Source organism: Acomys russatus, chromosome 1 (assembly GCF_903995435.1).
Source record: "Acomys russatus chromosome 1, mAcoRus1.1, whole genome shotgun sequence".
Lineage (NCBI taxonomy): Eukaryota > Metazoa > Chordata > Mammalia > Rodentia > Muridae > Acomys > Acomys russatus.
This window is the reverse complement of record NC_067137.1, coordinates 81,902,683-81,927,408: the sequence shown is the minus strand read 5'-3', so window position 1 is coordinate 81,927,408 and position 24,726 is coordinate 81,902,683. Positions and strand designations below refer to the sequence as shown.

General features: G+C 44.9%; 1 protein-coding gene across 4 annotated transcripts in view; it reads right to left on the bottom strand.

Annotated features, from left to right (window-relative positions):
• Daam1 (dishevelled associated activator of morphogenesis 1) overlaps positions 1–24,726 on the bottom strand; it is a 157,172-nt gene that overhangs the window by 61,109 nt on the left and 71,337 nt on the right. For all 4 annotated transcript variants that reach the window (XM_051147270.1, XM_051147277.1, XM_051147263.1 and 1 more), the window contains exon 3: positions 12,804–12,893. In XM_051147270.1, the coding sequence (XP_051003227.1) occupies positions 12,804–12,893 (90 nt within the window). The remainder of the gene's footprint in view (positions 1–12,803; positions 12,894–24,726) is intronic.

Below are 24,726 nucleotides of genomic sequence, written 5' to 3'. Positions count from 1 at the left end.
CAGTTGGACGCAAGCACAGGATGATTACAGAACAGTGATGTCTCCATCTACCAGGAAACCCAGCACCACCTCAGTCTCAGACCATCAGTCATTTTTCTAAAGAGTCAGGATGACTTGTGAAGACAATGACTTTTCAGAATGCTATAAAATGTCTATCCGCTTTTAAGGAAATCCATACAGATTTATATGGGTTGCCTTTGACCCTAACGACACCCTAGTGGTCTTCCCTGTCCCAGGGTCCCCCTGTTAGGTTAATAACAGGTGGCTGATCACTAGTGGGACCGAAATCACAGCATCTCTTGGAAACAGCACTCACAGGAGCTGTGAGCCAGTTCCCATATGCTGAATCCACAGACGCCTGCTTGTAACTCCCGGCACTTGCTGGTCTTACTTTTGCTTCTTGGGAACTGCCTGGAGTAAGCCTAACTGTCCCTGTGAACAAAAACTCAGCAAGCATTTCAACAATTTGAACCAGTGATTATGCATTCTTCCCAAATCTCCTTAACACGCCAACGCTTCTCTATTGGCTGTACAGCACTGTTTATCGTCCTTAGATCATGAATTAACCAAGTTTTCCGTAAGTTCCTCTGACATGCAAGTCCATCATTTGCAGAGAGGACTCCCACCAATCTGTCTAAATTCCCATGAAAGGCTCTTCTCTCATAGTTATGTCAACAATGGGCCACTCCGAGGAGCCTCTAGGAAGATCAAAGTCTTTCAGAGAAGAGCCAGAACAGGCCCCGCCCTCCTGACAGTCCCCAGCAACAACATTTAGTGCTAAAAAGAAGAGACTGTATAAAGTCAGGGTGAACATGACAGTCCATGTTTTAGCAGTTTTTTTTTTTTTTTTTTAAACAAAAACAAGCTATAAACTATATGTGGAACTGGTTTATTACAAGAAAGACACTTTGTCTCTAAAACAAAAGTCTTAGGTTAGCAGACTTCAACATGGGTGACAATGCTTAGTGTGAGCCACTGTGGAATGGTTTTCCCTGCTCTCCTGTAACCATGCCCCTTCATCCACACCACAGGAGCGTCTTCCATGTCTTCTGTCTTCTAGGCATGTGAGAACACTTCTTCTGGCCCCTAGGACCTCACTCCTTTCCTTTTCTGGTGTCAAGCAGAAAAGTCTAGTAGAATCCAGATAAATGGTCTCATCTTTCCACAGAGCCTCTGGCTAGCCTGTCCTGTATTGTAAAAGAAAAGCCTTAAAGACCTCGTATCAGCCTGAATACATTACTGCCCCTTCATTTGTTCTCTAAGTCTAACAGTCTGTATTGAGAGTTTTGAGACCATAAAATAGCAGCATGAATTGATATCAAAGGCTTTGCTGAACTCATTGGTAAGATGTGTGTCAGTTCAAAAAGGAATCCAAAGTAGACATATATATTCGTCATGAAGATTAAATTAACAAAGAGAACCAATACCAGTCAGGAGGCCAACAACCAGTTGCATCAGATACAATTTGCACCTTGGTGGGAGAAATCTTTTGGTAATTCTATCACATTTTAAAAGTCTGCTCCTTACATATTCTGGAATGGGGCTAAGACAAAGCTGGAGAGCACTCGGAACACTAAGAGGGGAAGTTGGCATCTCCCCATCTAACTGCAGATCAGCAGAGAGAAGAGACATGTGGCTAGTATGTCCTGGCCGAAGAAGACACAACCAGTGAGGGTGAAAACATGGAATCCACCGCGCATGACTAACACTCTGCTGCAGAGTCCGTATGCATGTCACTCCTTTCAGTCTCTCTTGCCATGTCTGGGATGTGCTGAATCAACCCCTCATGGAAGAGAGGACCACCACATTCCCTGGAAGGGAGTCTTCAGTCCTATGCCCTCTTCTAGGACTTTATTCTCCATATATTTGAAAGTTTAAGCCTTCCAGAACTAGGCATCCAATACAGCCATGTGCTCAGTGGGTTTGGATGCTCTGAACAAAAAAGAATGCTGCCCCAGACTACAGCCTCTAACAGCATGGTCTGGAGCCAATGTCCAGTACACAATGTCCAGTAATACACAGCAGACTGCACTAGAGCCCCTGAAGAGCAGGGCAGTTTTTAAGCTCAGAAGTCTGCAGACAGCCATGCCCTGGAAGAACATTAGCATTATACTGTTGAATCTAGGATCCGAGCAGTAAAGCAGAATCCGTCTCTATCTTTTGATGCTGGGTCTCCAGGCCAGAAGTCCTACTTTTATCGCATTGGTAATCTGTAATACTGTATTAGGTCTAGGAAGAAAATTGCCCTTAGCCTTTTCATTCTTTTGCTCACCAGGAATATACTGAGGTCTGCCTTGAGGTAAACATCATTCTAGAAGGCAACAAGTGAGTTATTTGCTTTCTTCATGAGGGTCCATGAACGTGAGACATGGGCCCCTAGTGGATCATCCACTTGTGTTCCTAAACCTGGGAGCTGGGAGGGTCACGGGATCACCAACTCAGCGGGAAGGTCAGCTCAGTGCTTGGGAGTGCTTCCTGATATTTCAGAGACCTGAGTTTGGTTCCCACCACCCATGTCAGGCAGTTCACATACGTTTTACACACACACACACACACACACACACACACACACACACACACCACCACCACCACCACCACCACCACCAAATCTTTCAAAACCGAAGATCACAAATGCATCTGACAACATGCTCCAAGTCCATGCCACAGTGCTGTCTACAACTGTCCCTACTGCACATCAGTTCTCTCCTGGCATCACACAACCAACAGTCCCATATAATTAACCCATGTTCTCAATAAGCCCCAATGTTTACAAAGACCTCTTCTAACTTCAAAAGACTAACCAGACTCCTTCCTGAACCCCCTGGGAAGAAAGCCTTGGTGCTTCCTTGATAGCACAAGATGTTACAGTGATCCTTCCTATACATCCTGACCTCTATTTACTCTGGTAAATCTCATGAGAAAGTCAGACTGGTTTTACTTCTTAAGCAACTATCATTTTAATCTCCTCTAGATTATGCACCCTAGAAAAAGCAGCAGGAGCACTCCCCGAAGAGGCCTAGCAACTGTGAGCAGCAACAGCACAAAGCAAGCCACTTATATTTCTCAAACAGCTCTCAAGTGCCCTCTGGCCTGCTCTCTCCAGGATCCTCAACAAGCCCCAGCTGACTGCTCCAAGCAGAGGGCTCACAGTACTGGTAGAGCTAACGAAACAGCTCTACTCCTTACCTAAAAGCCAAGGGCAGAAACTTTACAGTCTATTTCCCAGCCTGTGAGACATCTGCTTTATTTATTTCCACAGGTGGTGTCTAAGGCAAAGCACTGTCCAGCACAGACTACATCCCAACAGGTACAAGGCCAACATCTGAATGCAAGTTTGGATGACAATTCCCTCTCATTTTCATGACAAAGAAAAAAAAAAAAACGTGTGCAAACATTATTTTCAGAAGTGATGCAGATCCACATTCCCCTGTGACACTAACAGTGTGCAATAAATACAGAACTATGACTACAGTAAAGCTTGTTAACGTCAGTTTTGACCTGTATGTCACCACAGAGAGCTACAGAGCCAGGTGCAACATGATCCAGTTGGAGACTAACATGCTGGGCACTGACTCCTACACAGCGTGGAAGTCCAGGCAGTGGTGGGTGTCTGTGGGCTCTGTGGCTACACATCTTGGTACCAGACTTACTGTTACTACACCAGCTTCCAAGAGGCTGTCAAGCGGGCTCTAGTATTCTGTGAGTTGTTCTCCAGACAACAGTGCGTTTATGATTTGCACTATAAAGCTAAACATGTGCTAGAAGGAGAAGACCTTTTGGAAGCAGTAATTAAATTACAAAGAAAATCTGAGTAATAGTAAGCACATAAGGCATATTTCACTAAGGGGAGCGCCCTGGGAATAGCTGCAAACACTGCCAACGTGGTGTTAACTGTCCCGTAGCAGAACCAGAACTGTGTTTCCAATTTTACACCTTCACTGGTTCCCTGGTGTACTACTGAATTAATGATGGCCTTTTTTGTTTGTTTTGTTTTTTGTTTTTGCTACAGAGATATAAAAAAGCCTCTGTTAGAAGATATCACTTTGCCCTTATTACCTATCTATGTGGGTTACTGGAGAAGCACACTGTACAAATGGAGGAAACAAAATGCCTTTCCTCCCCTGTGGGGCAGATCATAAGTCTGTGCAAGTCAAACGCTGTTCTGCAGTATTTAGAGAAGTGGCAGGGGGTGCAGAACACTGCAACCTGAGGGTGGAGTCCTTCCAGGCAGTCTCTACGGTGACCAGGAACTAGTTCCCCAAATCACTAGATTCTTACAGAGGGAGGGATTTTGGGAACCTCTAATTAGAAGTGGCAAATTCTAATTTACAGGGAAGCCCAAAGGCTCTTCCTACTTTCCAGAGGAGAGAGGCTTCAGCAGCAGCAGGTGTGCATGACCACTGCTCAAAACAAGAGAAACACACACAGGAAAGAGCTTTCCTTTTCCTTTATCTTCCTAAGGGGCCACTTCCTCACATTGATGTCTTTCATGAACTTAACTTCCTGGAGCTGGTGAGTCAGGCCTGCTTTGAGCAGTCTGCCTTGGAATGTGGAGCCATAGCACTAAGAATCTATAGGGAACCAGGGAAAGGCCAAGTGGAAAGCATGGAGCATCCTATCTGAGTCTGACTAGAGTCTGGAGACTGGAAGAGCCTGTAGGTTAGAGATGGTTATGTGTGCCAAGTTCCCCCTCTACAGGTAAACTGCCAATCAATTTCCACTGTTTCTTAATGAGACCATTCATCTTTTCTGAATCTTTCCCCAAGTGATTCAGGCTTCATTTTCCAGTTACTCAGTATTAACAACCAAGATACAGCACCCCTGCCCCCACTTACACTTGAATTTGTTTGTAGGCCATTCACCTCAGTTCTGTGGAATGCCGTTAACAGAGGGTGTGCACTGTCTGGCATGTCTCCTATGCTGCACGTGCCTTGGAAGTTCATTAGAGTGGTAACCAGAATTGACAGACTTGTGGCTTCTCAGATATGAGGCACAGTGGTGTCCCTTTCTGTAGATCAACAGCTGTCACGAAGACCATTTGCTCATATTTCCTATCCAACATACTCTGGGTTCCATGGGTTGCTATGGCAGCTTGTTCTAATGTCTAAAGAAATTCCACACCTTCAGTCTGCAGAAATTTGGGGTTGGAAATGAGGTATACACCTGTGTTCTGATGTGCCTGGGTGAGATGTTCCCCAAGTGTCCTGAAGTCATACTTAGAATGCTGTTCCTTGATAATCCTGCCTTTAAGTGCTTTACAGCACAGATAAAGAATTCCATGGCAGACAGGTCATGGAGTCCAGCCTCTGCAACGGACACACTGTCCACCCTGTCTTGTACCAGGGCTGTTAAGGAACCTACTTAAGAGTTAATGATCTGAGCCAGGCGGTAGTGGCGCACACCTTTAATCCCAGCACTCGAGAGGCAGAGGCAGGTGGATCGCTGTGAGTTCAAGGCCAGTCTGGTTCACAAAGTGAGTCCAGGACAGTCAAGGCTACACAGAGAAACCCTGTCTTGAAAAACCAAAAGAGTTAATGATCTGGAACACACAGATAGCTGTTGTGTTGCAGCTGAGAGTTACTGCCCTCCCCTGAGCTCTGTCCACACTCAAAGCGCTGGGAGCTGAGGCAGGGGCAGTCTTCACACTGTTGGGCGAGGAGGCAGCAGGTGCGGAGAGGAAGCCAGGCAGCTGCTTCTCTAGCCCATGTCTAGAGGCTGAAGAAAACATCACAGAGAGCTGTCCCATTACCCCACATAACTTTGCCTCAGCTGCATATTCCTTGGTCATGTCTGTCACCATTTGACCGACTGTGAGTGAACAAATACAGGGGCTCCCACCCTCTTCCACCCTCTACCTATGGGCAAAGTGTGAGCCAGAGGAAAGCAATGCTACTCGCTGAAGTACTGGGAAGCACAAGCAAGAGACAGAATCCACAAAAGAGATGGATGCCTCTACCTGCATTTATAATTCTGCGAGAATAAAAGACATCAGACTGTAGAATCAACAACCTCCAAACCTGGGGACCAAGTCCTCATAGCAAGAAGTTTAGGAGTTAGGCCTGAGAGACAAACAAGTTCGCCTCCTGGAGTTCTTTCCCTTTCCTTCCTAAGGCAAGGTCTCATGAATCAAGAAGAGTCAAGGAATAGGAGGAGGAGCAGGAGGAGGAGTGGGAGGAGGAGAAGGAAAGTCTTTCAAAACTTTTGTAAAGAGATGGTCAAGATGAAGATTCCAGCTTCAGTAAGCAGAAGAAAGAGCAGTGTCTGGCCACCAGGCACACTGTGTGCACATGCTGATTAGTCACCAGGAGGGAGCCCAGGCCTCAAAGGCTTCCTGTGTTTCAAAATGGCGTCCATCAGTCAGGAGCTTGCCTGGGTATGGGCCTGAGGGCACAGGAAGGTCTAAAGGGAGGAGGAATGAATCAATACAGTGTAGCTTCTTTTGTAGCCAAAGCAAAGAAACAATCCCAAGTGGATTATCCATTTTTACATACTTGCAATAGTTTGTATTTTGTATAGCTTCATGGGTATTTGAGTGGAATGCTTTTTGTTTCCTGAACCTTGGATTTTGTTTCCAAAGAGCATTGGCTTTTCTACTAATTTTAATTTCAATTGGATTGTGAGACACATGGGGAAAGTGGAGCATTTCAATGACTTCTTTTGCAGCAGGAACTTCTGTGCAGTGCCAGACAGACCGTGCAATACTGATTCTCCACTCAGGCGGCACTGCCTCTCAGGAGGTTGGTGAGTCATGCGCCGTGATGCACAGATTTATGACTTGACTAGAAAGCTATCGGGGGTTATTAATTTTTCTTAAGATTTTTGCAGAGTGGAGATTTATTAAAACCTAGAATGTCTACGCCAGTGATAGGATTAAGAATATAATAATAACAGTGTCTGCAAATGTACAAAACACACTTTCATCACATCCAACCAGCACTAAGGCCTGTTTCTTAGCTTAGGACATAATTCTGCAGAATGGAGGACTGGATTTTAACGTCACAACTTTGAACAAAGTCGATGGTAGAGCAAGGTGCTACACATTTGGCTCCCACTGACCATGTAAGTTGGTAAATTACATGTAAGTTACTTATATGGCCAGTGTACGTACACACACACACACACACACACACACACACACACACACGGATCTCAAACTTCCCAGAGAAGAGAACTGAGGAGGGGAAAAAAAAGGACCCTGAAGCTCCAGGAGGGAAGCAAGGCCAGGGCTATCATGACAACAAACATTATTTGCATTTTAAATATATACTTTTCCTCCCAATTTTAATAGACTAGGTGGTGCCATTGCTGTATTCAAATAGGCTAGGCTGGCCTGCATAGTCCCTTGTTGGTTCCTGATGGGTTATGCACAGGACAGCTCCTCATGCAGGAGTGCAGGTAGCAGTCACCATGGCCCTGTGGTTCTTACACTCTAGGTCAGCCAGTGGCTCTCTTGGCTGCTGTAGGGTAATGGCAGATCAGCTCTAGCGACCTTTCTCTGTGTCTTCTTTCGTTATCTTTGGGCTGTGTGCATGCATGCGTGCGTGTGTTCACCCCAGAAATACTTCTACTGCTTCACGGCCTCCAGCAGTGTCAGGAGGCCATAGTTTTGAGGAGACACTCACATCAAAGTCAGAGGCAGTGAGGCCAGACATGGCTGTCAGTCTGCACTTGACATCCATTATCCCTTCTCTCCTGCCCAGGGATACGTCACTCTACCACCTGATACGAAGCCAGTCTTTGAGAGTTTCCCCAGCTTCTAGAATTGCTTAGGAACAATTGTCTGGGGCAAATCCAAAATATTGACAGACAAGCTATAACTTCCTATGGGTTCTCTTTCTCTCACTGAAAACTGACTGACTCAAAACCATATGCATATTTTCCAAACAAAGCAGTTTTGTTTTTACAATCAAGATAAAGATATTTCAAGGTAAGGTAGAGAATATTCAACTATAGAAAAATAGGGAGGGGGCTGGAGAGATGGCTCAGTGGTTTAGAGCACCGCCTGCTCTTCCAGAGGTCCTGAGTTCAATTCCCAGCAACCACATGGTGGCTCACAACCATCTATAGTGTGATCTGATGCCCTCCTCTGCAGATAAAATGCTCATATACAATAAATAATAAATAAATAAATCTTTAAAAATTAAAAAAAAGAAAAATAGGGAAATGTATATAGAAGACAGAAAAAGATCAAAGTAAATCACCTATGCGATCTTTCCTAACAAGCTGCCTGTCTACACATCTGTCCGGCTCTTGTCCAGCGCAGAGCCTGTGGTCAAGGCAAGGTACCAGCTACAGGACAGTAGCTTATCTTACCTCCTTATTCAGCTGGCTTGTTTGACAGCTATGCAGAAAAGGGAGGGTTCCTTTTGTCTTTAATTCCATGACGTCCACACATGTCTTCCCTATGTTCTATTTTGATAAAATCACCCCTTCTGTGCACTGCAAACAATGGCTGCCCTAAATCTCCAGGAGCTGAAGGAACAGCAACCCTCGTGCCCCAATGCAGTACAACTTTCACCGCCACATGCTCCCACTGAAAGGAGAACTCCCAAGGACCTGGGGCTTAATCTCATCAGAATAAACAAACCAAATAGAAGGAATAGAAAGCACTAGTTGAATTTTCCTCCATTACATAACCTTGAAAATGTACCCGGTACCAAATCAGCAATATGCAGAGATCACAATGGTTGAACCATGGCCAGAATGGAGAAGCTAGATTAAGCAAACACACACACACACACACACACACACACACACACACACACACACACATGCATGCACACACGCACACACGCACGCATGCACGCACACACGTGCCTGCACACCCTGTAAGAGAGGAGGTGCCTAGAAATTCATCTTTCTCAAAGTGGCTCTATAAGACACACAGAAATGCACCATGAAGACTCAAACCATGAGATTCAAGGCTTTTGAGATCAGAAGCAAAGCAGGCAAGATAGGGCACACTTGTGAAAGGCTGGTCTCTCCCTTGATAGCTTGTGGTCTCTGCACCAAAGAATATCTACAGCTCTATCAGCTTTGTAAACTCTGGGAAGGGACAGAAGCACTGTCTAGATACCCAACACTGGTTAAATGGCACACCAGGACAGAAGCTAAACACCTCTTCCTGTGCATGCATTCACCACGATGCAGTGAGTGGTACTTTCCTGTCACCACTGAAGAACTAGTTCCTACTGTTCCCAGGACTTAAAACTCACGTGAACAATAAGTAAATACAGCACGGCCTTTCATGGTCAGATGGTTCATTGTTTTAAAAGCTTCAGTCTAAAGTCCAGAGATTGTTAACAGATGCAATTTCTTGCTGGAGACTGGGGAAAACCTCATTTAAACAAAAGGGTATGTTGTGATTGGAGCTAAAAAAGGGAATTACCTCTAAAGATAAGAACCGCAAACATTTCCTATTTGAAAATACCCCCAACTCTACTAACAGGACCTTTTTTGGAACTTCCATGCAAGTTTAAGAATCTGACAATACATTTCTGTGTGTGTAAACCAGGATGCAGCAGCCAGTGCAGCAACTCTGAGAGATGTGTTTTGGTTTCAGTGGGGCCACAGCATCCATCTCCAACCCTCCCGCTATCAGTCAATTAGGCAGGAGTCCAGTTCATTTCTTTCTGTCATTTTCACCCCAGAAATACTTTCACTGCTTGCATTTGGCTTTGGAAGTAAGTTTTCAAGCAGAGACTCAGAAAGTCAAGTTTCCTAAATCACACAGCTGACAAGCACAGGCACCACTGCTGGGATTCAGGCTGCAGCTGGAAGGGGAGAAGGCAGCTGGCTGAGAAGTGCCTGCCTGCTGCGGGCTCTGTTCTGGCCTTGTTTACATCTGTGACTTCTGTTCACTTTTGCATAGAAAGCTGGCTTTTCACAGCTCCTGTGGTCTGTTTCTGGGGCTGCTGTGGCCCTTACCCTGTGGCTTGACTGTGTGGCAGTACATCTGGGCTGCTGCCCTAGCTTCTGATCTTGGAGATGGAAATCTGAAGGAACTATAGGTGTAGTTTGTCCCTTGCCTGAGAAATGGATGTGGTTTGGCTTACTGGTGATAAGCCTGAACTGAAAAACCTAAGTTCCGAGGGAAATAATCTGTGTTAATGCAGAGGATGGCCTCCATGGAGCCCAATCTAAGAGACATCACGAGAGATGAGGTAATCAGCAAATGCTTTTGCTGCTTAGGTTTTTATTCATTAGAGTCATTCATTACATGTTGATTTATTGCAATATCCAAAATCCCCAGCGTTAGACCACAGACACAATATTAACACTTTGAAAGTTCTAGCCAAGAGGCTGGAGCGATAGCTCAGTTAGTAAAGAGCTTGCCTCACAAGCACAAGGTCCCAGATTTGGATCCTCAGTACCCACATAACAAAGCCAAATATAACAGCTAGTGTCCACAATCCCAGTACTGGGGAGGCAGAGGCAAGGGCGTCCCTGGGCTTGCTGGCCTGACAGTTTAGCAGAACCAGAAAGCTCCAGTTTAGAGACAGACCTTCTCTCAGAAAATAAGATGAACAATTTAGACACTAGCCCCAAACACACAAAAATCTGTAGTTGATCCATACAACCATTTGTCTTAAAGTAAGCAAGACCTATAAGCCCATGGGAGTCTCTAAAGAAAGCGGTATCCCAACTGAGCTTTGCATTGCTTCTGCACAGGAGCTAGAAGCACATGTAGAAATCTGTGCAACATAGCCAGTTTGAGGAGGAACGGCCTCATGCTTCACAAAACAGGATTCCACAGCCAGCGATCACATTGAAAAAAGAACAGCAGCTGTGAGCCTGAGGTCATTATTATTTTTTAGTATTTACCTTCTCTAATGCAAGGGACAGTAGTTTCCATGATTAACTTTTAATTGCTGTCAAGAATGTAATAAAATATGAAAAAAGAAGAAAACTTTTCCCCCAGTAGGTAGCTCCCATTTGCATTTCCTTTTTAATCCTCTGGGACATATCCTCAACCCTGATTTGCAATGTTTCAGAATTTAGGGGGGAAAAATCTGCACTAGGATTAACCAAATAGACCATACCCTCTGTGTACAGTGAGATGGTTCAGTGGGCAAAAGCACTTGCCCAGAAGCCTGCAACCTGAGTTCGATCCCTGGGTCCACACCGTGGAAGCAAAGAACCGACTCCCGCGAGATGTACTCACACTGCCACATGAGTGCCATGGCATGCACACAAACACAATAAACAAAGCATAGATTAGTAACATAAGGAAATAATTGAGGAAAAAAAGATGACCACATAAATCCATCAAAGCAGCACTGAACACATCTTATTTTCATTTTTAATTTTCTTTCTAGTGAATGCTGCAGGCTGTTGAGCTATGGAAGAGCTTTCAACATAAGAGTTTTCTACTTGGTAAGACATGGCCAACGTGAAAGAGCAGCAGAGGAGGTACACTGACTGACAAGGACAGGAGCTTCTAAACAATGAGGACTTTAGGATTATAATCTGGGTTGACCTGAAGATGGCTCCTGAGGCATCAGAGCTGGACAGATCTTTCAGCAAAGGCCACCAAAGAGAAATCTGGCACACCGTTTTAACCGCACAGGTGGAAAACTAAATATGCTTTACATTTTGTGGCAGCTTTCATAATGCCTGTGAAGAAAGCTGTTATTGGACTAGTACAGAGCATGAGAAGAGAGAGCTGCAAAGGTCAAAGGAGCACAGTGGCTCGACAGCATCTCATGTCAGCTACAGCAGTATGCACACGGACCCACTGAGACACAGAGGAGTCTCTGTGGCGGGTGGCACACCGGTGACACAAGGGCAGAGGTGCTGAAAGACAGCCAAGCAAGTAGCCGGAGCCTCGAAACTGCATCTGACCTTCCATGGAAGGCTTCCTAACACTGGGTTGCTGCCCTTTGTTGCTGGGTCCCTAGGTGAAGAGTGAGTTATTGGGGTGGTGGCTCTGACCTGGACATTTAACCTACTTAGTTCAAATCTCAGACGGAACAAGGGAGAACACATGTGGGGATGGTCTAAGAATCTGGTGCAGGCTTTAAGAAGTGGGAGAGTGAACTCCATTTCAGTTCTCGTGTCATGGATGCTACAAAGAGAGGCTTTTGGTAGTTTTATTGTCCCCAGTGTCATTCGCCCCATCTCTTGAGGTGGCACAGTAGCAGCTCTTAGTTGCAAGTGACTGCCCAGAATGAAGGTACAGTCATGCTCCTAACAATGAGCCTTGAGGGGATGTAGAGCTGTTGAAATGAGGGCCAGTAAGATGGATCAGTGGGTAGAACAGTTGCCCAGATGCAAGCCCGACACCCTGACCTCAATCCCTGGAGCCCATGGTGGAGGGAGAGCACTGACTCCTGACCGCCCAGTGAAGTTCACACATGTACTGTGGTGTGCACACGCTGGAGGGTGGGTTCCTTTCTCTCGTTTCTCAGTTTTCAGTTTGGAATGTGAAATGGCCAGAGAGCACTTAGGACTGTGGGGACACTGAGGCCACACTCTAGAGGCAGCAAAATGTAAAGTTGCCTATATTATGTAAACATAAAGCCATGGTACTAATCCTAACCCACCTGTATACGACCCACTGTGTCAGGGCATGGAAGATGTTCCTGTCTCATACAACCCTGTGTTATTTTAGGTCTCAATTACACAGTGACCTGCTCATAAAAACAACATCTGTGGAGTAGCAAGGCCACAGCATGACACGTTCAAACTGGATCCACATCACAAAGGGCTTCCTGGGTCCTGCTCATGAAATGTGAGAGCAACGGAAACCAGAAGGGAAGGGACACTCTTCTGTTTAACTGTGATCACTCTGCCTATCTTACCTTTTTCTTGCTACAGTATATCTGCCATTTCTTCTCCGCCGGAAGTGCAAACATGGCTTCCCTGTGTTTATCTGTGAGGTCAAGTTCATCCTGAGAAGAAAGAAGAAAATGATTAGTATTACAGTGATCAATGTTATTCCCATAGAGAACATTACCAGTATCATCAAGCAATTCACCAACATATACTTTACAAAGAGCCGGGAGCTACTCAAGGCGTGCTTTACGACTACTAGTGTAGCATTTTACGGCAGGGGCCAGACGCCAGACTGCAAGGTGGACCGAGCACAGTACTGCAGGTGCCCAGGATTTGGGGGAAATGGTTTGGTTGAACCTTGGCTGTTGCTAATGCTATGTATGGTGCATTGAGCTGTAAGGGTGTAGGGCCACAGGAATTCCAGATTAATCATATTAGAGATGAGGGTTTGTTGCTGACAACCTTCCAGACAAGACAGAGATTATAAAAAACGGACTCTTGGGCTAAGCACTGGATGACTTAGACATGCTAGGAATGCAAATGTTCCAGACACCCAATACCAACAAGAACACTTCCTACAGACAGAGTTCTTACTGAGTGCCAAGATCATTTCTCTGAGCACTCCACAGTTACTATTCAACAACGCATCTGGGATGGACTGCTGTGACTTAGATTCTGAATGCTCCCAAAGGTCCACGTACTAGAGATCCATTCCCCAGGGTGACACTCCTGGAAGCTGATGGAACTCTTTGGAGGTAGATACTAGAAGGAGCATGACCTTAGGTCACTGGGGTTTGCCCTCAAACGGGATTGAGGAACTTACCCATCTCCTCTCTGTGTCTCCTAGCCATAATGTGAGTGGCTTGGCTTTGCTATTTATTCTCTTTAGGGTAATGCTGTCTTGGCCCAGGTCCAAGGATCATGAAATGGACTCTCCCAAACTCTGGAGTGGCATAGACCTTTTCTTTTTATAGTTTCATTATCTTTGATGTTTTTCTTATAATGATAAAAACTTACTAAGGCAGCAACAGAAATCGAAACCTAGGTTTGGGTAATAGATTTGGTACATAAGGAGAACCATGTCCAGTCTAGCTGAAGCACTGAGCTATACAAATCATTGAATAAAGCAGGACCAGTTTGTAGAAAGCCTTAAGTGCCAGGCCAAGGCACGTATTATTATTATAATAATCATCATCATCATCATCATCATATTATTATTATTATTATTATTATTATTATTATTATTATTATTATTATTATTTTATTGTGTGGGTGTTTTGCCTGAATGCATATCTTTACAACATATGCACACCTGGTGTCCACGAAAGCCAGGAGAAGGTATCAGCTCTCCAGGACCTGGAGTTACAGACAGTTGTGAGCTGCCACATGGATACTAGGAATTGAATCCAGAACCTCTGGAAGAGCGATCAGTGCTTTTACCCACTGAGCCATCTCTCCTGCCCTGGGAACTTTCTATTTTTTAACAAGATGAACCAATGGAGTTTTGTGTAAGTGCTTGGTAATATTTCCTATGGATTTTGTGTGCTGGCAGACATTTCCTATTCAGTTCTCACAATGAACCTAAAGAGGGCTACTCATTATCACACGTCCTTACAATAATGATCTCCATTGTAAGAGAGCCAGGGGAACTGAGGGTAAAGACTGGGCACTTCCTCCCGCCCACACACCTGCTCAACAGTGCAACTAGGTTTTAAGCCCAGGGCTGTGTGCCTCCAGGATCTGGACTCTTGGCTTCTCCACTCAGTGCTTAGAAACATTAAACCTAGAGTGGTGGGGAGATTGGGAAGGCAACTTACAGACATTCATAACGAATGAATAGCAGCAAGGGTAATGAATATGGAGCACTTGGAGAGAAGGAGTTGGCCGTTAGTAACTGCAGCCACCCTAATGTGATTATTGATATTGAGTGCCTGGCTCATTGTCGGTCCCACAGGAAAGGTTATCTAGCTGAGAGCTGTAGATGCTGGGTGTGGGTAAAAGATAAAGCTATAAATTAAAGTGTAATAGGTTATGGCCTCTAAGTGAAAGCTCCCCCCCCCCTGAATGGAGCGCGCGTGGTGTGTGTGTGTACACATACGTACTTGCTGCCAGTGGCACTTGGGGACATGCAGGCACAGGTCATTCATTGGCTTCCTATCTTACATCTTAAACTCCCACGGCCACTTTGTCATCAAGTCTCATTACATCCTTCTTGAAATGATTTTCCCTTTGTTTCATTCACAATGGAACCACCCAAACTTACTTATGGCCCAGTGACCTCTCCCAGGGCTCTGGCACAGCCCTCACAAGTCTCCCTTGCCTTTCTAGTCCTGGCTACTCAGCACGCCTAGAGTTCTCTTCAATCATTTTTACTTTCAATCCTGGGTGAGCATCAGAATCCCCAGAGGGCTTGTGACCTCACCGATCACCAGCAGGCTATCAGGGGAGGTGCGGTGTGCACACTTCTGGTAGGTTTCCAAGGGATTGTTGATGCTCTGGTCTTGAAATCACACGTTAAAGCCACTGTCTTGAAAACAAGCCCTGGGCTCTTTCAAGCACCCAGCCCCAAATCTTCATTATATCCACGATGCCTGAAAATTAATTACCCATTCCTCAGCTGGACCCTCAAAGGCTTTCATTTGTAAAACTTCCGCTGCCAGGCTTGCTTCATCTCATTAACACCTGTCCCTCCAGAGCCTAGTGCAGGCCAGTTGCCCCCTCTGAGTTCCACTAGTCATGGCTTCCTCTCCAGAATAGGCAGGCCACTCCTGCAAGGACTGGCAACAAGGAACCACCGTGCAGTAATGCCTGGCCCAGGCTGGCAACTGCACTGCTGTTATTTCTCTCACTTGAACACAAATCCGCTGCTAGCTTATTTTAAGACTGAGGTAAACAGCTAAGTTACACACACACACACACACACACACACACACACACACTCCATACGCTAGCCATAAGAAGCTGGCTGTTAATAACATCCACAGTGAGCAACCAAGGACGGGGAAGGAATGAAGAAGTTGGATCAAAAATTCCATTTTGAGAGAACATGTTGAAAACGCTAAAATTCTGGCATACAACTTTATATATGGGAAGTAATTATCTTCCTTCCTTTTAAAATTTCCTGTAAGTCACACCTGCTCTGAAAAACAGGGGAAACAAGAGGAACATAAATCACTCCCCAACAAACAGCTCAGTTAATCAAACTGCTCGATAGCATCCAGCTTAGTTTGGGAAAATGCTTTTGATTTGAGGGAGCAGCATTCTTAAGGACACACATTTACTACATGACAGCACAGTTTCTCCTGAGTGTAGGTGTGCAGAAATGTGTGCATCTGAAAACACTGAAATTCACTGCTTGAGAGATAGAATGCAATTTTTCTGGATTGTAGATATGACCTATTTTAAACTGTGAGAACACAAAGGAGTTGGGGCAGACAGTCTAATGACAAAAGAAAATATTCACAGAATAAAAACAAGTTGCTGTCTTGTTCCCATAGAGAATTTTGATCTGCAGTAAAGACATGGAAAAGGAAAAATGTATTCTGACAGTAATTGCTTAACATTACTATGTATGCATTGGTAACATTTCATGTAGGTTCTAACTTATTTTAACTCATATAACAAACCCACCAAGTGGATATTGCCTATTTTCTTGATAATTGGGTCACAGAGTGATTGAGCAGCTTGCCCCAAGCACAGAAGTTAGCAAACAGTGGAGGTGGGACTTAAGTGCAAACTGACTGCGGAGTTTGTGCCCTTTCGGGGTGCCGTCTATTGTACCAACAGGTGGGTGGACTCATGTCACAGAAACAGGCATGAAGAGGCCTTCATCAGGTGTCTACCAGAAGCAAGAGGAAGGTCTTATTGGCAGCTGTCCCTGAGTTGTAGGTCTGCCTTTTACTGATTATTTATCTTAGGCAAGTGATGTGGCCTCTGACCTTCACTGCTTTCATTTGAAGGCGCAATGTAAGTGCACCCCTCTAATCACCTCAGGAATTTACTCATGGCAGCATAGATGTTTGTGTTGAGTATCTACTAAATGTCAGGCACTGAGATAGGCTTTGGGACAGTGCAGACATCATCTGCTCATGAGGACAGGAGGGAAACAGGATGCTAACTGAAGGATGATCACGTGCTGAGCTTGTTGTGGGAAAGTTGGGACAGTGAAGGCTTCTCCAGGGAAACGACACAGTGACAGGACCTAAATAGGGAGACAGCACCGGACACAGTAAACAGCTGTAGAGGAATTTTAATTCAGAACATGGCTGGTCTAGGTAAGGTCACATCCAAAGACCTTCTATGTCTGTATGATCTGGCTGGAATACAGACACACCTTTAATCCCAGGAGACAGAACAAGTGGATCTCCAAGTTCAAGGCCAGCCTTGAAACAGAGAAAGTTTCAGGTAAAGAAAAGCTTAGGTCCAGGCCTGGTGGTACCAGCCTTTAATCCCAGTACTCAGGAGACAGAGGCAGGCAGATCTCCAAGTTCTAGTCAGCCAGTTTAGTTGAGTCAGTGAGTTGAGAGGCAGTGCAGTGGAGCAGAGTTCATGGCAATTCAGTTTGTGGAATTCAGAGGAAGTTTTACCAGGAGAGTTTTACAGAAACAGATTGAAGAGAGAACAAGCTAGACACAGGTGAAGACAGAATGAGCCAGAGAATGAGAAGAGGCCAGAAGATTAGAACAGATTGCTAGAGTTAGCTTGAGGACAAGCAGAGCAATTCAGGGAGAAACTGAGAGAAGCCAGATTGAATCAGTCAGCTGGAAGCATGGTTTGAGCCAGAACAGCTGCGTTGAAGCAGCCAGCCAGAGTTCAAGAGAACTAAAAAGGGTGAGCTTATTCAGCAGTAAGTCTCAGGAGCTGAAAACATTCTAGGCCTAGATTAGATTGTACAGAGGCTAGAAGCATCCAGGATAAGGCCTATGTTAGCAGACAGAGGCAGTAAGCCTTGGGGATGACAATTAAGTCAGGAAAATAAAAGTTACTTTTACAAATGGCAGCCACGAAAGCCACTCTCAACTTGGTCTTTATCCTCAGAGTCACCAAAGGTGACTTTGCTCCCAGGCAAGCAAGCAGACAAAGATTAAAGCAGATAGTAATTTAAATTCAGGAGTACTAAGGCACAATGTACATGGTATAAGACGCTCGCCTGTCCATTTGAAAGTCTCACTGCTCTGACTCATCCTATCTTAATGATATGACAAGAATACATGATTCTAAGGGGCTATCATCAGCACTGTCCTACCTAATCTAGGACCAGAGCCAGGCAACATAAAGAATGAAAAGATGAAGAAGACACTCTGGCCTCAGAGTATTTATAACCTCTCTACAAAGATGGTTAGGAGGCTTTCCAGTTCTGTCTCTTTGCAGGAGAAAGTACAAATTCTAAGCAGGTTAGGCACTTCCTAAAAAAGTGCCATTGACCTGCCTCGCCTCACTACCCCCTTCACCAGCAGCACCTTCCAGAACTTCTGGTTACACTGTGCCACCTTCTGAAACCCTGCATGTGGTGTGTTCTTTCTAAGTGGGTTCTTCCTACTGCACTGAAGAACCACCATAATCATTCCAGCATTCCCAAAGCATCAGCCGCCGGGCTGTCCTGCTATGGCTAGTTCCTCTGTGCCCTGAAGCATTTTGCACATGGTCTGGTTATTGGCATGTCTCATCCCCATTATGGACTGGTTCCTAGAGGACAGTAGGCCAGCTTGTTCTTGACACTGTCAGTACCCAAAACAAGATGGCACAGAAGAAAGGCAGGAGGAGGAAGAGGAGGGAAAAAATGTAAGGTGAGAGGAGAGAAAGGACAGTAAGAGAGCTGGAAGGAAACGAAAGTGTAACCAATTGGTTTTGCAGATTAAAACCTAGGGCTTGGGAGATGGCTCAGTGGGGGCAGCGTTTCCCATGCAAGGACAAAGAATTCGTTTAAATTTCCAGAACTCATAGAAAGCAAGGCACAGAGGCGAGCATCTACAAGCTCTGTGCTCCTACAGGGAGGGGAGAGGTAGAGGCAGCAGAGTGCTTGGAGGCTCACAAGCCAGCTAGCCTGGTGTGAGCTGGGGTTAAAAGAAGAGCTCTATCTCAAGTAAGGCAGAAGGGGAGGAAAAGCCTGAAGTTGCCCCCTGACTACCACACACGTGCTGTGGTACAGGTGAGTCTGTACTCATACACACACGAGCACACGTCATACACACGCAAAAACAAAACAAACTACTCTTGCGGCTTATTTCCTTCTAAAGCACAGTCTTGCTGTTTTTCTGGCTAATCTGGAACTCATTAAATTGCAGAGACCCACCTCAAATTTGTAGTAACTCTACCGTCTCTACGTCCCATATGTTGTGAGTACAGCATGAGCCACTGTGCTTGGCTTTTAAGAATCTTGAGAATATGGTTTCGGAATTAGCAAAGGTACAAAATGAGGCATTCCAATAGCTCCCAGCTCCATCGACACTCACTGCCATGCCCTTCCAATGTGAGCAATTCTATTTTATGTCGGGTGCTATATCATGTAGTTTTAGTTTGCATTTTCCTAATGACAACTAGTGCTGAATCTAACCTTCCATGCACTGCCTGCCTGTTCTTATGCATTCATGTTTTGTCCATCTTTATTGAGTTGCCCATCTTAACGCTATTGACTTATAAATCAACTGGCTGCTTTTGCCTCATCTCTTTCCAGACTTTACTCTTTAGACACACTACTAGAGAGAGAGATGAGACTTAGATGATGAGAAAGAACAAAAGCATAATTGCGGGGGTGGGGGAGCAGCAACTGGAATACAAACCAATGAAAATCATTCTGTCAATTTGTTTATTTAAGCTCTCAAATTACCTCAAAGTAATGTTACAGGAGAATTTTCATTTTGGTAATTATTTAAGATACTGAAAGTAGCAACCACGGAATTGGGATCACTGTACTTGATATTTCAAACAGTATCTCTCTATATGTTTTTTAGCAAATAAATCATATAGAGTTTAAAAAGTCTGTTAGGGGGTGATGGCTGTGTAACTTGTCTATTAAAACTCATCACACTGTCCTATAACATGCAAATTATACCTCATGAAACTTCAGAAATACACCCAAGAAAACAAGGGTGCTGTGAGAACAGCAGGACAGATGGAATCCTAGCCAGCACACTGGACACAACAAACCAGCCTTCAGTGAGCTCTAAATGGAAAAGGGGGCTGGGAAGCAGTCTGTGCCAAGGGGAGGACCTCTGCATCCTTTCAAGGAAGCATCAAGTCTGCCGTTTTACACGCTGCTTTTCTTCAATGCCACAAATCACTTCCATGAAATATCATCACCTTTTCTTTGAACTTTTAAAAGAAATTTATTAGTATAGATGACATTTAGGTCAATCCTCCCCCAAGGCCCCTTAGTAATTAACTAGTAACTTAATAGTTAAATTAGGTGAGTCATTACTATTAATAAGGAGTCCTTTGGAACGTTCTTGGTCTCTTAGGTTAGAGTTGTTTGTGTTATTGAGAAAGGGTTTCAGGTAGTCCAGTCTCAACTCAAACACATTATATATCGAAGGAGGACCTTAACTGTGGGTCCCCCTGCCTCCGTCTCCAGAGGCTGAGGTTTTAGGTGGTTCCACCGCATGGGAATACTGCATGTTAGAGGATGAACCCTGGGCTCTGTGCGTGCTAGCCAAGCACTCTACCATCCAAGTGATATCCTCAGGCCTGAGTTTGGCTTTTGTGACTAGCCATGGCACCCTAAGGTGTCCTGGAGTCTTGGGTTTCCCACTGAGATCAACAAGTGCAAGTGCACTAAGCAGCAAGCCAGCAACACCCAGGCTGTCACCTGTGCACCTTGCCACACCTCAGCCAGGATGGCCGTCACCGCCTCCTCATACTGCTTCACTGAATTCTTTGGGGACAGATCTTTGAACGGTAAGTAAATGACACGAGTTAGTGGGTGACAAGATAATGCTTTTTGCTGACTCAGGATCATCAGTACCATCCCTCCCCCTAGAAAGCTGTTTCCCAAAACCTAAAACCTACAGAAAAACCTAAAGTCTCGTCCCAAAGAAGACAGTAATCACCCTTTCATCTACTTACAGAATATGTATTTTTTCTAATATCTTGAACACAGACTTTTTTTTAATTAAGAGGGGGAGGTGGGGGGAGATACCTTGAGGAAAGCCCAGCTGTGGGAACCACAGTTCTAGGCCTAGGCCTAACAAAACATATTATTGAGCCTCCACTCTGAAGGAGTGTGGACAAAGAAACCTCACAGGCCCTAAACTTATACGTTAGTGTGACCGAGCAGCTCAACAGAGAAACACACATAAATCAGAAAACAATCGGCACAGGACACAGGGACACATCAATACAAGGAAACGCATTGACTTGCTAGATAAAGCAAGGGAAGGCATTTTGAGATAATATACAATAAAGGCCTTGAGTAAGTAGAAAAATTAGTGCCTTATGACAAACTCTGTTTTCAGAGACTTCAGTGATTAAAGTATAAGATTACAAACAAAACCTCTAGCCTACTGGAGGTCTCGAACAGCATACTGTCTCTGCAAAGTGCAGCAGACCCACACGAAGTTCCTGGCTTCATTCATTACCCTATTTCTAATGAGGTCAGCTCACGCACACATGCACGCAAGTGTACATTTAGGCAGAGGTTAGGAGGGCATCTGCACAATCCCAGAGCAGTAGTAAGAAAAACAAGGAAGGAGGCGCTAAGGCAGGCCCTTGGGGTAGCCTGCTCTTCCATTCATCATTTTGTGTGTTTATTATGTTTGAGGGTTTGTTTTTGTTGTGTTTTGTTTTGCTTTTTAATTGCCCTTGACAAGCCAGCCTTCCATCTGAATGTAGAGAGTTCATAGAACCCCCAAGCCTATCACTCAAGCAAGCCTTGCTTTCCTCCTACAAAACTGCCCTTGGCAAACAGGCCCAACTCCCAGAGCATAGCCCCATCCACGTTTCCTACAAGCTGGGTGGGTTTTAACCTTCTTTGGATTACCAAGCATATACCAGCATCGGCAGTGCCTTCTCAGGGAGAAAACCCCTTCGCCTGTAGTGCAAGTCCACAATATCAGAAGCCAAACCCTTAGAGGGGTCAGGAAGCAGAACCCAGGTCAGAAGACAACGTGACAAGCACCCATCAAGTGGAAAAGACCAGACAAGGCATGTGCATACTGATGTGTGTTACTCTGACAGGAAAAAAAAAAATCACTTTTATGAATGTATGGAGCAATATACAATTTAGCAGCAATAACTCATTAAACTTATAAACATCCAGCCCCACCAAGACCTGTGACCATCATGCCCAAGTCAGGAGTTGCTACCATCTCTTAAAACTTAATAACGAATGACGTCTAGAACGCTGTTTTATTCTTAGGGCGGTAGTTAGAAACATGACGGTTAGATATGACTTTCGACAGTTTAGAGGGATACTCCTGCTCCTGGCCAGTCAGGAAGGCCAGAAGAGGTCAACAACAGAAAGCTTTCCACTCAGAAAGGGATGGGCATGCACACAGACAGCTCCTGAGGGCTTCCAGCCCTTGGTGCTTCTGCCAACACTCACAGTCATTACGCAGAATACCACAGGGTGACTCACCACCTACCCGGGGATGTTCTGTGTCTGACAGACATGTCTTCACGTGACACATACAAACAAGGAGAGAGAAATCCCACAACCAAAGGCAGACTAGCAGAATGTTTAGTGTCTTACTACTAATGCTTTAAAGTAAGCATTCTACTTCCCTTACTGGCAGACAATACAAATTTTATCCTGTTTGCTAGACAAACTCTGTTGATTTGCTAAATCTATCGAGTTCCTCTGCTTTTCTTGTGTGACTAGAACTTCATTAGGGTAACTTGAACTTTTAATTAATCGGAATCAGCGGCAGCTTGCCAGTCCTCCAAACCACACAACTGTTCTAAGTAGCTAAATAATTTCCCCAAATACCCATTTTCAGAACTATAATGCAGTGCAGCTTTAGCTGACCAAGCCTTTAATATGGAGCACTTCTAAGCAGTGTTTTCCTAATTGAACAGAGAGACAGCCAGCTGTAAAGTGACAGACTGGTAACAGCCCTGTGGGACTCTGGAGCCAGAGCTCCCTGCAGGTCCCACCTTCTTATGCTAGTTCTGGTCCTGGAGCCCAGGCCCCTCCCACACACTCAAGAGACTTGTCTGGCAGCTCATCTGACAAGACTCAGCATTAACTGGGTCAAAAGACAATCCAGCAGAGTCTCTTCCCACAGCACAGCCATAAACCCACTGCACCATGTAATATGCATTGGAGAATCTGTGTACTCTGTATGTTGCAGGGGTGGTGTTCATGCAGGTGAGTGTGCATGTGTTTGCAGGCGTTTGTCTCATTGAACCTGGAGCTCCTTGATTCAGGTAGAGTGGCTGGCCACCTCCAGTAGTACACCAGTCTCCCGGCCCCCCTACCCCAGCGCTGGGCTTACAGGCACACACTGCTGCGCCTGGCTTTCCTGCTGGTGCTTGGGATTGGAACTCAAGTTCTCATGCTCATGTGGCACACTTTACAGACTGAGCTATCACCCTTGCCCTTGGTGGAGAGGTTTAAGAGTGAAAAGATTTCTTCCTTTTGTGTTGTTGTTTTGTTTTTTAAGACAGGGTTTCTCGTATAGTTTTGGCTATCCTGGACTCACGTTGTAGATAAGGCTGGCCTTGAACTCACAGCCACACACCTGCCTCTGCCTCCCTGAGTGCTGGCATTAAAAGCTTGCTCCAAAATATATATATATATATATATATATATATATATATATATATATATATATATATATAAATAAATAAATAAAATAAAATAAATTAAAAAAAAAAAAAGCTTGCTCCATCACACTTGGCTGTGAAAGGATTTCTTAAACCTCTTCACCATTTTTAATCTGCCTCCCCCTCCCCTGCAGGCATTCTGATGTTCCCATAGTAACATCCAAATGAGAAAGATGAGTAGAAAAGATGACAACAGGTGGGGGTGGGGGAACCAAGCATCAGCCCAAGTTTATCATCACTTTTCCAAGATTTAGTCATAAAACAAACCCAGCACGGGTCTTCTCTTCTCTTCTCTTCTCTTCTCTTCTCTTCTCTTCTCTTCTCTTCTCTGCTCTTCTCCTCTCTTCTCCTCTTCTCTTCTCTTCTCTTCTCTTCTCTTCTCTCTCTCTCTTCTCTCTCTCTCTCTCTCTCTCTCTCTCTCTCTCTCTCTCTCTCTCTCTCTCTCTCTCTCTCACACACACACACACCCCACACATACTCTGTGCATCTCTCTCACTTTTATTCTCTCTCTAGTCACCAGTATCCACTCACACAAGAGCCAGGCACCAAGCATGCACTGAATGCCCTCTCTGACTAGGCACTAGTTCCAGGCCCTGGAGACACCATTCTGCTCTCTGAAAGCACCTGCCTCCCAGGTCTGACATGAAGCCTTGGCCACTAAAGAATAAACTCAACTTAACTGGCAAGAGAATGGGAAAGGCTTTCTGGCTCTGTCTAAATTTGGTAGCTGCCCATCTTTTCAGAAAACAACCCCTATGTTTATTTCATTGGCTTTCAGCACTGGGTTGAACTTTGTTCTTGAATTTTGCAATGCGTAGAAGTAAGAAGCTGGCAGCTGGAGGGTGTTTTTAATAAATCCATTTAAAACTGGATAAGAGAAAAATATGCAGCTTCTAAAAAGGGAGGATTTTTTTTTAACAAAGAAAAATTCCAACTCTTCATCCAAGAGCCAGAAAAAGCATCACTGAATACAGAGCTGGCCACTGAGCGCCCAGCACACAAATCAAGAGATGAGAGGTTCGTGCGAAAGGTTTCAAGTGTGTGCTGAGCACATTCACAGACAGTCTAGAACCGAAACGTGCCCTTTTCATGTTGGGGTAGGGTCGCATGTGTGGTGAGAACAGGTGATGGTATTGAGATGATTCCTACAGCATCACCATAAATTCTCAGGAAATTATATGGTCAAAC